This window comes from Cryptotermes secundus, unplaced genomic scaffold (genome assembly GCF_002891405.2).
Source record: "Cryptotermes secundus unplaced genomic scaffold, Csec_1.0 scaffold995, whole genome shotgun sequence".
In the NCBI taxonomy this organism is placed as follows: Eukaryota; Metazoa; Arthropoda; class Insecta; order Blattodea; family Kalotermitidae; genus Cryptotermes; species Cryptotermes secundus.
In genome coordinates, this window is record NW_019720725.1 from 308,922 (window position 1) to 326,039 (window position 17,118).

A 17,118-nucleotide genomic window follows, 5' to 3' on the forward strand; every position below is an offset into this window, starting at 1 on the left:
AGCGTAAGAAAGCCTGTCTTTCGCGCTCATAGCGCTCCAAGTGGTCACGAGCAGCGTCGTATCATAGCCATTTCTGCATTTCCGTCAAATCATGCGGAACCCATCGTGATGCAACTTTTCTCATGCCCAGGCGTTCCTTCAGAATATGAAGCACAGTCGTATGCGCTAATCCTGTCTCTCGGACCAGCTCACGAATTGTTTGGCGTCGATCACTCTCCAGCAACGCGGAAAGAGCATACACTTCCTCACTGACACTAGGACGACCTGGCCGACGCATGTCTGCCACATTTTGGCATCCCGCGTTGAAGGCTTTTACCCACCTTGTCACTGTTCTGTAAGGCAATGCAGATTCCCGGCAAGCCTCTTGAAGACCTTGATGACAATGTCGTGCTGTACGGCCTCTGGCACATTTAATCTTTATCCAACTCCGTTGTTCCTGTTTCGAAAACATCGTGACAACACTACATTAGACCGCCAGTTAACACGAGGCTCTCTTCTCGTCACTGCCCATGCGCGTGATGTGCGAAGGGAGAGTCGATTTGCTCTGAGGTAAGGTAGATATGTAACTAACGTGTGGTATAAGCGACATTATTTGGTTCCGTTGCATGGCGTGTCTACAGTAGTGTTGCCACTACACTGAAGTGCCAGAAATCATGGGATAGGTACCTAGTATCGTGTAGGACCCCCTCTAGCCCGGCAAAGTGCAGCAACTCGACGTGGCATCAATTCCACATGTGGACGGGAGACCTCTGGAGAGATGTTGAGCCATGCCGTCTGGATAGCCGCCCACAGCTCCCTGGTATTTGTGGGTGCAAGATTTTGGGTGCGAATGGACCTCTCCACCACGTCCCATAAATGCTCGATTGGGTTCATGTCGGGCGAACATGGTGGCCACACCATTCGTCGGATCTCTCCAGAATGCTCCCCGAACCAATTCTGGACAACTCCGGCCCGATGACACGGTGCATTGTCCTGCTGGAATATCCCATCGTTGTGGGGGTACAGGAAGTCCATGAAGGGTTGCAAATGGTCACCAAGCAGTGTAACCTAGCGGTCACCGGTCAATGACGTGTTTAGGTGGACGAGCGGACCCAACTCATGCCACGTGAACACACCCCACACCAGTNCTTCTCGTCACTGCCCATGCGCGTGATGTGCGAAGGGAGAGTCGATTTGCTCTAAGGTAAGGTAGATATGTAACTAACGTGTGGTATAAGCGACATTATTTGGTTCCGTTGCATGGCGTGTCTACAGTAGTGTTGCCACTACACTGAAGTGCCAGAAATCATGGGATAGGTACCTAGTATCGTGTAGGACCCCCTCTAGCCCGGCAAAGTGCAGCAACTCGACGTGGCATCAATTCCACATGTGGACGGGAGACCTCTGGAGAGATGTTGAGCCATGCCGTCTGGATAGCCGCCCACAGCTCCCTGGTATTTGTGGGTGCAAGATTTTGGGTGCGAATGGACCTCTCCACCACGTCCCATAAATGCTCGATTGGGTTCATGTCGGGCGAACATGGTGGCCACACCATTCGTCGGATCTCTCCAGAATGCTCCCCGAACCAATTCTGGACAACTCCGGCCCGATGACACGGTGCATTGTCCTGCTGGAATATCCCATCGTTGTGGGGGTACAGGAAGTCCATGAAGGGTTGCAAATGGTCACCAAGCAGTGTAACCTAGCGGTCACCGGTCAATGACGTGTTTAGGTGGACGAGCGGACCCAACTCATGCCACGTGAACACACCCCACACCAGTATGGAATCACCACCAGCCTACACGGTGCCTTGTTGACAACTGGGGTCCATGGCCTCATGGGGTCTGCGCCACACCCGAACCCTACCATCCGCCTAAAACAACTGGTACCGTGACCCATCGGACCACGCCACATGTTGCCAATCCTCCTGGGTCCAATTACCGACGTCACAAGCCAAGGTGAGGTGCTGTGTTAACAGAGGCACTCTGGTCGGTCTTCTGCTCCCATATCCCATGGAAGCTAAAGGACGCTGCACCGACCTGCTGGATATGCGTCTGGTACCTCCTGCATTGAATGTGGATGTTATTTCAGCCAGTGGCGCTTGTCTGTTACCACGGAAAATTCTAGCTAGACGCCGCTGGTCACGATCATTAAACACCCGTGGTTCGCCACTGCGCTGTCCACGGTGGGTGGAAATGCCTTCCACAAGGTATTCCCGGTACACACATGACACCGTGGATCAAGGAATATTGAATGAGCGCACAACTTCGGAAATGGGATGTCACATCCGCCTGGCACCCACCATCATTCCCCGTTCAAACTCCGATAATTCACGTCGGCTTGCCATGAGCAGACTGGCCGGTGTTCAACCTGACTCACGAGAGAACACCTCACAACTGATACTGCTCTGGGCATTCCCAAGCCGTCAAGGGACGGTGGCGCCACTTAAAAATAAATTTACGTACTGCTGTCTCATGTCTTTTGGCACTTGAGTGTATTAAAGTTCCAACCCTCGTGTATTATACTGGGTGTTCAAGAAATCCCTTTGCAATCTATAAGGGCCGAAGGATATGTTTTCTCTCTCTCCTCTTGCTCCCACTTTGGATCATAGGGCTGATTTTCAGTTTCATGATCATTTTACAGACGGTAGGACTCCCAGGACAAGTGACCAGCCCGTCGCAAGACCTATACCTAAACGCATAACAACACAAACACAGAATAAACGCATACACATACCAAACACCCATGCCCTGAGTGGGATTCGAACCCACGATCCCGGCTTCCGAGCGAACGAAGACAGTGCATGCCTTAGACCGCTCGGCTACCGTCACCGGCTCGGAGGATGTTTGGATAAGGATAATTAAAAGATGTGTAGATTTAGCCGCTACCGTGAGAGAGAGACTCACTGACATTGTATTAAGCAGAAAGTGGGGCCGCGCCACAGCTGGCTTCCCACCGTGGTGGCCCGGGTTCGATCCCGGTCTGGTCAAGTGGGATTTGTGGTGGACAAAGTGGCGCTGGGACAGGTTTTCTCCGAGTACTTCGGTTTCCCCTGCCAATCTTCATTCCACCAATTGATCCACAATCACCCTCACCTATCATCTGGGGCTGGTACAATAGGCCAGAAGTGGCCGCAGTACAAGGGACTTAGTCGCACCCCACTGGCAATAAAAAAAAGTTAAAAAGCAGAAAATTGGAAAAGGGTATATACGGAGGGACTTATGCACCTGAGAAGCTAGGAGAGGGATGCTGTGGTGGACAGTAGGAGTTTGGTGCCTGAACGGGGTTGCCCCACATGTAACAGGGGGATCGGAACCACATATTGTTGCTACACTGGCTTCCATCCACTCTGTTGATGCATCATGTAAGAGATGAGAAATGCATACCAAATTTTAATCGGAAAACTTGGAAACTTTTAAAGACGCAGATGTAAAAACAATTACTTAAAGAAACGGGATGCAGATGTGTGGACTGCATTCATTTGGAGCAGGATGTCTTGTGTTGGGTTATTGTGATTACGGTAATGAGCCGTCTGATTCCGTAAAATGCTGGTAAATTTGTGAGCAGCCGAGCGACTGTTAGCTTATCAAGAAGAACTCTGCTTCAAGGTGTTAATGCGGGCTCATATTGAACCTTCGGGTTTCATAAAGGGAGGTGAGGGAATTTCTTGAATAGCCGAGCGACTTCCAGCTTCTTCAGCGGGACTTGCTCCCCTGAAACGTGTGACCCGGACCCAGCTGAACTCTCTCTGCCCGCGCACCAATCGACATCAATGTACCGCTGAGCATGCTTGCGCTCATCAAGCGCGCTGCTCGGCATTCCGCTGTTTATACGCCTGAAATCATTTCGATGTTTCTAAGATCGTGTATTTCGTTTGGCTTGCAGCCATCTCGCGTTGTCGGCAAACCCAGGTAATAAAAAGCCTTCGTTTGTCTACCGTGAATTGGCATTTCAAGACACGCAAAGACACGCTGAAGCCCTGGCCGCGCAGGAAATAGACACAAAATGGGTTATTTTAATAACGCCTGGCTTTTTGTAGATTTCCTCCGCCTCTGCAGGGAAATGGCAAGATGGCACCTCAAATTAGGCCATTACTACTTCCTCCCGAATTCTCTCCAGTTGGCTTTGTAGCAATCATCTTACAACTAGACGCTGTACACGGCGTTACAGGCTCTACGGAGGTATGTTATTGAAATGAGCAAGAAAGACCCAGTTAACATATGTCCAGAAGTGAATGGGCTAATGCGCATGTTAGGTGGACAAGTTGTCTTGCCTAACAAACTAACAGGTGCAGTGTACCATTTTTCCTTGTGAATGATTTACCGTGGGTTAAGATTCAACATTTCTTAATTTTGCACGCAGGGTGAAAGTATGTGTTTGGTATGCTTCTGCGAGTAAACAGCACTAACTGCTTGGTCTTTGTAATGGAGATGCAGAGTTTCCAATGAGTCCCTCGGGACTCGGACTTGAGAATGACTGTGCTGGCGAGGACCAGCGGCAATTGTAAACGGCAGACCCATCCTCCTCAGAAGGGATGTTACATAAGGACTATAATTGCAAATGTTCAGTTGGAGAACAAAATTACTGGTGGAGAGTCTCAAGTGGCTTGTAGCCAAGACGAACTGATTGGCGGTAAACCGCCCAGTGGTAAAGCAGCTCTGGCTCTGATGCTTTCGTAACTTGCGGACAAAAAGAAATAAACACGGGAAAAATAGAAAAGACAAATAAATACGTGAATAAAGAAACTGAATTGAAACAGACCTTTTTTCTTACATTTAAGTTTATTAACACACGTCATGTGACGCAGCAAGTTAGGACACTGGCACAAACAACTGGATAACATTATTCACATCTTCTGACAGGCAGACAAAACCAGGGGAAGCTATTCATGTTGGGCCCTCATGGCAGCTCTACTCACAATTGCAGCTAGCCTAACTCCCACTGTCTCTCTTTACCACTTCGAAATGTAAAACATACAATATTCTGTTACGTCATGCCCCTATTAGTCGTCGCTGCCGTTCTGCTTCATAATTTCTGACATACCCCTGTCTAAAGATCAGTTCTGAGTAATTGGATTTACGTCAATTAGCGAGCCCATGCGTGGACCTGGACGTCGGGACGCCTGCCCCACAGACGCACGTCAGCAGACACTAACCTCAGCTTTCAGATAGAAATTGTATTAGTATTCGGCACTAGCACGAAACTATCCGGCTCGGGAAGAAGGGAGGACACGAGGAGTAATCCCCCCTCCCCCAGGGGTATTGTAGAATGTTTCTCGCGGTTTTCTAGTGTCCTTGAAGTGTGCTATGCGTGTCACGAATGATTTGTAGGTAGGCCCACGCGAAAAATGAAAATGAACATTCTAATGATGACGTAACGGGCTACGTCAGCAAATGACGATGATTAACTCGTTCCTGTCAGGAGTATACGAAGACAAAGGGGGTGAAGATATTGTGACATGACGGTTGAAAGCCGAAATGGTAGAGCTGGAGCAGATGTCCATTGCTGAGCAACGGCTCGAAAATCACGTTCCCTGTACAACGAATAGCAATGAACGAGTCGTTGCCAAGTAGCAAAGTGTAAAGGCTTAGAAAATAAGCCGTTTTTTCGGAATCATCACGCGGATTTCCGAGCCAACATTCTCATGAAGAGCAGTAGTAGAACCCTTGGGGGCGGCGTTCTCTATTCGGGCCGCGTGGCAGTTATAAAAGGGAGCCGACTCGTGAATTCAGATCAGAGATTCATTCGTAAGATAACTAAGAAGACAGTTCAGTGGTTGAATATTCAGGTGTTGAGTGTTAACCAGATACAATTCCTTATGAAGCAACGACTAGCAAGCAGAGGTTGAAGACTTCAGTTTATGTTATAGTTACAGTAATTTTTCGAGTTCTATAACTATTTGTAGTTACGACTTGTGAGTGTCCAATAAATCTCTTCATCTACTCCAGAATCCATTATTATTAGTCACGCAAACCAGGAATGCGTGGCAGTGTTCTTAACAGTGTAGAGGGAGAGAAAGAAAATTTTCCTGCTTTGAATGTTCTCAAGAGGTCGAGTCAATCATCAAAAAGGATCTAAATCCAAAGAAAGCTCCTGGATTTGATTTAATCACAGGGAAAGTCTTAAAAGAAATTTCGAAACATGCATCCAAAAAATAACGCATATATTCAATGCTGTGTTAAGACTAGAATACTATCCATCACTATGGAAAGTATCACAAATCATTATGATCCCAAAACCTGGAAAAAACAAAACAGAAGTCACATCCTACAGACCAATAAGCTTGATCCCAGTCCTCTCTAAAGTACTGGAAAAATTACTCCTGAAACGACTTAATCCGGTATTGGAAGCCCAAAGCTTAATCCCTAAACATCAATTTGGATTCAGAAACAGACACGCCACCACAGAACAAGTCCATAGGGTGGTCAACACAATCAACAAAGCTCTCGAAGCAAAACGCTACTGCTCAACAGTGTTCCTTGACATCAGTCAAGCTTTTGACAAGGTATGGCATGTGGGATTATGCTACAAATTAAAACAAGCACTACCACATCAAATGTATGCCACACTGCGATCCTATCTCACACAAAGGTACTACCTCATAAAACAGCAGGAAGTATACACAGACCTGTATCCAATATTATCTGGTGTACCCCAAGGCAGCGTGTTGGGGCCTGTCTTATACTTGCTCTATACATCTGATCTCCCTACAACTCAACAAACAACCACAGCCACGTTTGCTGACGACACAGTTATCCTGGCGTCACACAGCAACCCCCTCATCGCTTCCTTGCACCTACAAAATCACCTTAATCACATCCAACATTGGCTCAACAAATGGCGCATGAAGGCCAACGAAGATAAGTCTACTCATGTAACATTTACCATGAAACATGACAACTGCCCTTCAGTACAACTCAATAATTCTCAAATTCCACAAGCAGACGACGCCAAATATCTTGGCATGCACCTGGACAAAAGACTCACATGGCAAAAACATATCAAGACCAAACGCACACAGCTCAGAACTAAATTCCACAAGATGTATTGGATGCTGGGACGCCATTCGGAGCTCTCAACAGAGAACAAGATCCTATTATATAAAACTATACTAAAACCGATATGGACCTATGGCATACCCTTATGGGGTACCGCTAGCAACTCCAACATCGAAATTCTTCAACGATTCCAAAATATGGTACTGCGTGTACTAGTTAACGCACCATGGTACGTACCAAACTTCGTCCTACACAAGGACCTGGGAATTCCAACAGTACGCGAGGAAATCACGCTCTCCAGTAAAAAATATCAGGCACGCCTCCGGAAGCACCCGAATTCCTTAGCGACGCACCTCTACGATGAAGAAGAAGTCAGGAGGCTTCACAGATTTAAACCGTCAGAACTGTTAACCAGATTTGCTATCTAATTTTGTAAAACAATTAACTAGTTGACTATAATTAGTTAAATTACATATAGAACGAGTTCATTGGAACACGTTCTTCATGTTAAATTACTTTTATACTCATCATAACTAGTACTTATTATCCAAAATAGCTGGATAGATTGTATAATAAATTGGAGAAATAAAAAAAATGTTCTCAGGCATTGCACATTAGGCCTGGTAGAGGTTCGTTTGGAACAGGGTAAAGTGTTGGGAAATGGGTTTTTATGAGGAGATAAAAGAATTTGAGGAGCTTTGTTTTATTGACGTTTGAAGAATTGCATTTGGGTCAAGTTTTGATTTTAAATCGGGAGGGCTACACTGGGGCGGAATTTTAACATTACATTGGGAATGCTGCATCCAAAGCATGCATTGCTACTTGAAATTTGTGTAGGAACTCGCTGTTTGCTCCGGGGCACAGGGAACCACGGAAAAGTTGGCCGGCCATAGAACTTTCCGGATGCAAAGTGACGTGTAGCCAGAGGCCCGGCATCCGTCCCATCCGAATATAAACATCCAGTTCGTAGCTCGCAGAGAAAACTGCGACTGCATCACAAGGACGAACCAGTTAACTCTGTTTGGGCAAGCAATTGCTAGCCGGCTGTGAAGACTGTGAAACCCATACTCGTAAATGCACTGTATCGGCTACCGTATGTGGTACGTATATTTACCGCTCTCCAGTAAATGGTTAAACAGTAGTATATGGAAACGAGTAGACTATTAAACAAGTGAAGCAGTCGGATTGTGTACCGTGGAGTTTAACCCCTCATTCACAGTCACCTGCATTAACGTTAAGCTCACACTGTGCATTTGTGTGTTTCGTGTGATTTTAACAATAATTAGCTGTTATTTCCCTAAAGAACGTTAACTGGTTGGTGTTTCTAATGGCGCTGGGATGTATTTTCTTTGAGGTATGAAGGGAAATTAGCCGATCACAGTGGCCGTGTGGTCTAAGGCATTAGGTGTCTTCGCTCGCTCGAACGCTGGGATCGTGGGTTCGAATCCCACTCAAGGCATGGATATCTGTATTGTCTGCGTTTATTCTCTGTTTGTGTTGTTCTGTGTGTAGGTAGCGGCCTTGCTACGGGCTTATCCCCCGTCCCAGGGGTCCTATCGACTATATAGGATCAAGAAACTGAAAAAGCGGCCCTGGCCTAAGAAAGGGCTCTAGAGCCATAATAATAATAATGAACTGAATTTGTTAATATTAGTTTGATGGACGGCAGGCACCAGAGGCTTAGGTAGTCCGCACACCGGCATGCGTCAAGACATGTAACAGTCAAGACACGATGCCTGCGACATGACGCAAAGAAAGGAGCACAGTTGAAACGAAAGAGCTTATGAAAACCGCCCCACACCGGTCTGAGTCATGATGCTGACGAATCAAGAATGAAGCAAGACTGCGTCTTTTGTCCCATGTCTTCATGCTTGTCTGGGCACAGTTGATGTGCGGCCGCCCTTAGGGGTTGAAAGCGTGACAGGCAAAAGGCGCCAACAAATTGTAATGACGTTTGTGCCATGTGTTCTTTGCTATATCCGTACATCAGCACATTTGCTTGTTACTACTCAGGGTATATTTTCATGAAAATTTTACTTTGTAATAGCAGCCCAGTAGTAATAATTGCCTTGCTTTTCACCCCTGGATAGTATTTAAGCGTCTGAAATCCCCCCCCCCTCTGTCTGATCTAGCTGAACTGGGCATTGTCTAAAATATCTTTGAAGCTACGTTATACCTTGAGTAGGAAACCTTGCGGGGGGAAAGTCCCGTGTCGTAAGTAAGCTCTCCTATGTGGCGATTTGTATTCCTGACATAAGCTGAAAATTAACGTTCTAATGGTGACGTAACACTCTCATGACGCACGCTCAAAGATATTTTTGGCGCACAATAGTGGGCTCAGTGATACATGTTTTTTGTTGTGTCTGTACTGTTCCGTTTCTTATTCTTTACAGCAAGACTGTCCCAACGGAAGGTTAACACCGGCGAAGTTTGTTGACATGTACAAGATGTTCTTCCCCAGCGGAAATGCTGAGGAATTCTGCGATCATGTCTTCCGAACATTTGACATGGACAAGAATGGATACATAGACTTCAAGGTGAGCGCATTTCCTGTTTGGATTTGAAGTTGTCACAGAACTGACGCGAATAGTGCTATAGAGCTGGGCTGGACGCCGTGTAATCTGGTACAACATCCGACATTTCGCAGGAAACCACTACCTCTCTGTCTTCAGTATCGAAGAGTAAACCAAGCCAGAACATTATGCATGCTGCTTCCTTCTTACTGGTTGGTTGGCTTACTCTTCAGTCCTGAAGTTGAAGGAAATACATTCCTCCGAAACATCTGTAAACTTGTACCAAGCTAGACGGCATTATTATCTGATTGTAGTAAAAGGCTGTTTTTAGAAACAGAAAAGGTGCTCAGTTATTGGTAATGTATGCTTTCAGCCCCCTCCCCCCTTCCCGCGGGGTCTAGGCTTCTATATATTGACCACTCGAACACAGGGATCTTGTGTTCGAATCGCACTCAAGGCAGAAATGTATGTCTGGTTATTTTATGTTCATGTTATCGTGCGTATGCCTTGCGATGGGCCGATCCCCTACCCAAGGAATCGTATCGATTGGTGCAGACCCGAGCCGCAATCAGTAGGATCAGAGGAAGAACTTCTTCAAAGGAAATGTGTTTAAGTGACGGACGGAAGGAACGTTCAGTTGACTATAGCGGTATAAGTGCGCTTCATAATCTAGGGCATATCCTTAAATAGCCTTTTGATATGACTCGATTAGACGCCTCTTTATCACGCCTTTGTCAGAGGCGTGGCCATCCAACTCAGGGTCGACAGCCAGATGAGTGTCGTGAGGTTTGGAGTGTTGCAGTGTAATTCGTCATCGGAAACTGCTGTCACAGCGCTCGGAAATGGGAAACCTTAAGTCGAATGGATTACATATCTACCGCCATGGTTATTTCGAGAATAAAGAGTGTTCTACAGGGACAAGCTTTGAACCCACATCTCCAACAGAATGTTACCATTATTTATTTCACTGACCACATTATTCCATAAAATTACTCATTTTCTACGTGAAGATGGAGGCAGTATATTCCTCCGAAACGTTAGCAGCTACCCACAAGACCACCGAATGAATATAAATCAGCTGCCCTCTGTAGGGGCTTGGATAGCTCAAGTTAGTGTAAGGACTTTGGGCTGGACGACCGGATAGTCTGCATTCGATTCTCGGGAGGAGCACAATATTCCTCTTCACAGCAGTATTGAGACCTTCCCTGGGTCCATTTACTTCATACTCAGGGGATAGCGGGGCCTCTTTCCTAGGGGCTAAGATGGTTGAGAGGTGAGACTGGCCAGGCACTTGCATCTAGTGCCGAGGGTAACAACATTTGGAGCGTTACATCCATTCCACCATACGACTTCGTGGCATAGCGCTTAATTTGGCACGGGGCAGTTTTATCTGCTATTGTCCTATGGTCTACAGTGTTCCTACCGTTACTACTAGAGATAGCCCTGTAAATACCTTCAGATGATACATACACGTACGTACAGGGCAGCAGATGGGGGCAGACCCAGGTATACTCCGTCTGCGTAGTTTGGAGGACGCTGTTCGCAGTGTCGTAAGATGTGACTGCTTCTCAACAACGAAACATTTAAGAACGAATTTCCAAATCCTGGCTCTAATAATCGCCTTTGTAAAACGAGTTGCTCGGTTCTCTGGCTTTCCTGCTGACCTGGAGGTCTGCCTAGTTCTGAAAGGCCATTCGCATTGACAGGTGTTGGATCAGCCGCTGTTAAGAGCAATGATGTATGATGACTTGTGAGATTTCTTAAGAATATGAGCCATCTGTAACCCACATAAGAAACCGCACAGTCTTCATCAGGTACTTGTTCAGCGCCATCGTCTTCTTAGTCATGGAACTGTTCAAGAATATCCACCCTAGGCTCATGTATAAGAGTCGGTATAGCGACCGGGGTTTCATTCCTGGCAGGGGTAAGAGATTTTTCTCTGCTCCACAGCGTCCAGTGGGGGCTCTTTCCCTGGGAGCAATGCTGATGCGTGAAGCTGATCAGTCATCTCCATCCAATGCCGAGTTCCAGAATGGTAGAGCTGTGTCTCCACTTCCCCATACGTCTTTATGGCCTGGTGCCTAAATAATTAAGTACCATGCAGGTTTCGGTTTCATGCTAAATTGCTGCTGGTCTTCGCCAGCACAGTGATTCTTCGTTCCGGGCCCCACGGGACGCTGTCTCACGTCTGGTTAAGACTGTACGAGTATGTGTAATGTCATTGTCAGATGGTACTATGGAAACATGCAGCTCTCACGTTCTTACTCAGGTGGCAGCTATACATATATTTGAAGCTGCCCCTTATGAGATTCTTTCTCAGGTTTAAGATGCATGAATTTATGGAAGGGCACGGGTGCAAATTTATGCGCATACCACACTAACGTCATGAGTAGGTGTGTCCGATGGTGGCCGATTATGAATAGCTGCAGTCTTGTGTGCAACAGACGTAGCTGAGAAAATGTGGGCGAATGGTAGGACGGAATTCCAGTGATGTGTTGAATTCTTATTTTGAGAATATAAAAAAAAAACGGGTCAAGACTACAGAATTTCATAATTTTTCAATAAACTCAAGTAGTTATTATAGAATACAAGCATTTGGGTTGTCGAATATTTAAATACTCATATTATAAAAACTTCAGAAATTGTTTTCAATAACAATTATTAAATTGAATTCTAGTTGATACCATGATTTTTTTTGGAAAATAATATATACCCAGTTCAACCAAATTTTGAAATCAAGAAAAAAAAAATCGAAAACTAAGTCAAATTTTTTTCCCAAAATTCGAAAGTATTTTAATGTCTGAGATATATTTCGACGGGATCAATGACTTGTGAACTCTTCAAGACGACAAGGCCCAATTTTATGCCGTGATATATATACGAGTGGGTGTGATGCGTCATTATATTCTAAATTAACGCAACCTAACCTAATCTAACGGTGTCGGACGTAACTATGGATGCGCAGTGCCGTGTTGCGCAAACCTAACCTAACCTAACTTAACTTTGCCGAATGTCACCGAGTGCTGCCCCAGTGGGGATGGGGGTGCGCAGTTGGATGCGCAGTGGTGTATTGCCCCAATGTAACGTAACATAACGTAGCCTGAGTTAAGTTAACATTGGTCGGTCACCAAGTGCTGCCCCATTAAGGAGGGAGGTGCGCAGTGCCGTGTTGCGCAGGGTGCGCAGTTGGATGCGCAGTGGTGTATTGCCCCAATGTAACGTAACATAACGTAGCCTGAGTTAAGTTAACATTGGTCGGTCACAAAGTGCTGCCCCATTAAGGAGGGAGGTGCGCAGTGCCGTGTTGCGCAAACCTAACCTAACCTAACTTAACTTTGCCGAATCTCACCGAGTGCTGCCCCAGTGGGGATGGGGGTGCGCAGTTGGATGCGCAGTGGTGTATTGCCCCAATGTAACATAACATAACATAGCCTCAGTTGTTCCTGAAGTGTTGTCGAGAGCGGTCGTGTTTCCGGAGAGTTAATAGAAATGGGTTGCTACCTGGAGGACTGTCGAGCTCGTGTGGGCAACTGGGCTGCAAGGACTCCCTGGCGCCCAAGGACTCCCTGGCGCCATGTCCAAGGCCGGGAGGTGAACGGACAAGCAAGAAGCTACATAGGCAACATGCTTCTATGCGTAGCGGCTCTAGCCATAGTATTAATAATCGGCGGTGTGGAGCAAAACCCTGGTCCTGTTGTGGAGGCTGAGAACATTCTACAAGTATTGTGTAGCGGCTGTAGGAGGAACCTGAAATCGGGAACACAGTGCGACACATGTGGACGCTGGTTTCACAACAGCTGTGGCAATGTAAGGGCCCAAATGGCAGAGAGCGGGAAGTGGAGTTGTGAGAGGTGCAGGTGGGGCAGGCTTCGACAACTGGAGGAGAAACTGGAGAATGCAATGAAGCAGATTGAAGAACTTAAACGGAAGAACAGTGCGCTGGAAGATCAGTTACGAGGAGCGGTTGCCAGGGGTGATACGGTGCAGAGACAACAAGATGCTGAGTGCTTAGTGTTGGGTGACTCCATTATACGCAATGTGGAAGCTGAACATATGAGGGTACAGTGTTTTCCGGGAATTAGAACTGAGCAACTGCAGCGAGTCATAGACAACAGAGATCTAGGGGCCCCTGATACTGTCGTAATTCATGTAGGCACTAACGATCTAAGACGAACTGGAAATCTGGATTATGTGATGGGTGATGTATATGCTCTGGTGAAGAAGGCTAAGACTAAGTTTCCTCAAGCCACTTTAGTTCTGAGTGGCGTACTTAGGCGCAGAGACGTGTCGTGGCGGCGTATTGGAGCACTAAACGACAGATATGAGTGGGTGGCGAGGTCACTAGGAGTTACATTTGTGGACCCAAACAGGTGGATTGAGGACTAGGACTTCGGCAGGGATGGACTACACATAAACAGTAGCGGAGCGAGGAAACTAGGCCAGCTGTATTCCAGAGTGTGTGACTTCGGCGGCCGAGTGCAAAATCGGAACGAGTGACTGCTGCTGAGGGTTAACAATGAGGGAACGCCTGGAAGGATGACGAACACGATTACCGAGGATCCGACGCTAACCGGGGCGGCGACAAGGAGACAGGAAGACACAAGTGATGGATGTGTAGCTACGGGAGGGGCACAGAAGATAGAGGGCAATTCTTTGGTTTTGCTTCAGGTAAATTGCAGGAGTATTCTTAATAAATCTTTAGAATTTTGGAATTTAATTGATACATATAATCCCGATGTTATAATAGGTACGGAGTCATGGCTCAGAGAGGAAATTAGCAATGCCGAAGTTTTAAGGGACGAGTACACAACATTCAGGAGAGATAGGAATACTCGAGGTGGTGGAGTGTTTATTTGTGTAAAGAATTACATTGCTTGCGTGGAACTATGGGTGGACGAGGATTTCGAAATGATTGCAGTTGAAGTGAAAGGCAGAGACCCTAAATGTACATGGGAAATTGTAGGCATCTACAGAGCTCCGAATGAGGATATGCGGGTTATAGAAAGACTGGCAGCCCGAGCCGATTCTTTAGGAAATTTTACAAAGCGTAGCATTATTGCAGGAGACTTAAACTTGCCCTACGCCGATTGGAATGGAAACGTGCAATGCACTAGTGGAGGTCAGGAATCTGTAAATAGATTGGTGTGGGAAAGTGGGTACACGCAGATAGTAAACAACTCGACACGAGGGGATGCATTGCTGGATGTATACTTAGTCCGGCCGGAAAACCTGTTTACCTCTTGCAGCGTTATACAAGGGATCAGTGACCATTGTGGGGTGTTATTAGAAGTAGAATGGGAAGAAACATACTGTCGACCAGAAGTAGAAAGACTGGTACCGGTGTACCACAAAGCAGATACCATAGGTCTACAAACTTTTCTCCGGGATAAATTTGCAATATGGGCAAGCAATGGTGGATGCGTTGAGGAAGTATGGAATAATTTCAAGAACATAATACTTCAGTGTATCGAAAGATTTATTCCACATAGAATACTCAGAAAAAATTCAGACCCTGACTACTACAATAGGGAAGTGAAAAAATTAAAATTAAAGGTCAGAAAAGCATATAATAGAAGAAAATTAGGGCAGCAGTATCGAGAGGAACTGAAGCGATTATCCAAGCAGTTGTTATTAGCCAAGCAAAATGCGCAGGAGATATTTTTAAGGACTGTATTAAAAAATGAAGGTAACTGCTGGACTGAGTTCTATAAGTATGTAAAAAGACGCAAAGGAAATAGGGAAAATATTCCTGCAATCAAAGATGTTAATGGACGACTCGTTACTGATTCGATAGAAAAGGCTAACTTCCTCAACTTATATTATTCTTCCGTATTCAGCAGTGAGCGTAGCATCCCGCAAATACAGCACGATATCTCAGGGGAACCCTTCGCAGTTAGTACGAAAATTATTAGGAAAAGGTTAGCAGCGATAGGTAAGAACAAATCAGTAGGGCCAGACAGCATTTCTGGTGAAATTCTAAAACTGGGTGGGGAAGCCATGATTCCATACCTGGCGCGATTACTGGATGTGACAATTAATAATGCCGCTATTCCAAGTGATTGGAAACAGGCCATAGTGGTTCCTGTTTACAAGGGAGGTGATCGATCGCTGGTCTCCAATTATAGACCCGTCAGTTTAACCTCAGTAGTATGCAAGCAAATGGAACACGTTATAGCATCGTACCTGAGGAAAATATGGGATAAAAATGATTGGTTATTTGAGGGTCAGCATGGCTTCAGGCCGGGATATTCATGTGAAAGTCAAGTAATCACGGTCTACCAAGACATTGCAGACTCACTGGATAACGGAAGTAGAATAGACACAATTGTAATAGATTTTTCGAAGGCCTTCGATTTAGTTTGTCATGATCGTCTGCTTACGAAAATTGCGGCCTCAGGAGTGGACTCAAGGGTAGTTATATGGATAAGGGAATTCCTTTTGGGCCGTACGCAGAGAGTCAGAGTAGGAGGGCAACTATCGGAGGAAGTCAGAACAACGTCAGGAGTACCGCAAGGAAGTGTGCTGGGCCCACTACTGTTCCTCGCCTACGTCAATGATATTTGGAGAAATATTGAGTCAACTATTAGGCTATTCGCGGATGACTGTATAATATATAGGAAAATTAAAAATAATAATGATAAGGAAAAGTTGCAGATAGATCTGAACAGACTTGGGAAATGGGCGGTTGAAAATGAGATGAAAATTAATCCAACTAAAAGTAAGGCAGTTTGTTTCACGAGGGCTCGAGTAACGGAGCCACTAAATTATTCGTTAGGGGGCACAGTAATCCCAGAAGCGAGCAGCTGTAAATATCTGGGAATAATTTTACGCAGCGACCTAAGCTGGTCTGATCAAGTTAATTACACTGTGAAAAGAGCCTGGAAGGCATTTCATTTTACAATGCATATTCTAAAAAAGGGAAATAGCAAAACTAAAAGTCTAGCATACACATCTTTAGTGCGTCCGATTCTGGAATATGGGGCTGCGTGCTGGGATCCTTACAGGGAGGGACAGATAAATCCGTTAGACCGGGTGCAAAAGAAAGCGGCTAAATTTGCACACCATAGGAACGAATCGAACTGGGAAACCTTGACAGAGCGCAGAAAGATAGCTCGCATATATGCTCGCTTCAAAGCATACACGGGAGAACGGGCTTGGAAGGCTATAGGTGACAGATTAGAAACACCATGCTACCTTAGCAGGGGGATCATGGCAAGAAAATTAGGAGTAGAAAGCAACGGACATATATCGGGAAAATTATCCTTTGTAAATACTACCATACAGCTCTGGAACCAACTACCTGCAGATGCTTTAGGTACTCTGTCCTGTAAACCAAGCAATTTTAGGCAAAGGGTTGGGAAAGTGATAAATGAGGCGAAGTGAAGTTGGGGTGGAAATAATTAAAGAGAAAAAAATTGCAGTGAAGTGAAGTGAATGACATTACGCATCCATGACTGTTGGTTTCCTTTTGTTTGTGTTTTGGGTGTTGTATTTTTTTCTCTCTATATATAATTGTTGTTGTATTTGTTGCAGTTGTTTGTATTTCTCTGTAATTGTTGTAGTTGTTAATCGTATTTGGTTTGTATTCATTGTGGTAGGGTGTCCTTGTTGTTGTATTTGTCGCAGTT

At 45.7% G+C, this 17,118-nt stretch overlaps 2 protein-coding genes across 5 annotated transcripts in view; both read left to right on the top strand.

The window, feature by feature from the left end:
- Positions 1-17,118, top strand: part of LOC111872583 (neurocalcin homolog) — a 251,497-nt gene that overhangs the window by 190,535 nt on the left and 43,844 nt on the right. The window lies entirely within an intron of this gene.
- The window catches only part of LOC111872571 (neuronal calcium sensor 2), a 73,729-nt gene that overhangs the window by 29,237 nt on the left and 27,374 nt on the right, over positions 1-17,118 (top strand). For all 3 annotated transcript variants that reach the window (XM_023866620.2, XM_023866629.2, XM_023866639.2), the window contains exon 3: positions 9,371-9,514. In XM_023866620.2, the coding sequence (XP_023722388.2) occupies positions 9,371-9,514 (144 nt within the window). The remainder of the gene's footprint in view (positions 1-9,370; positions 9,515-17,118) is intronic.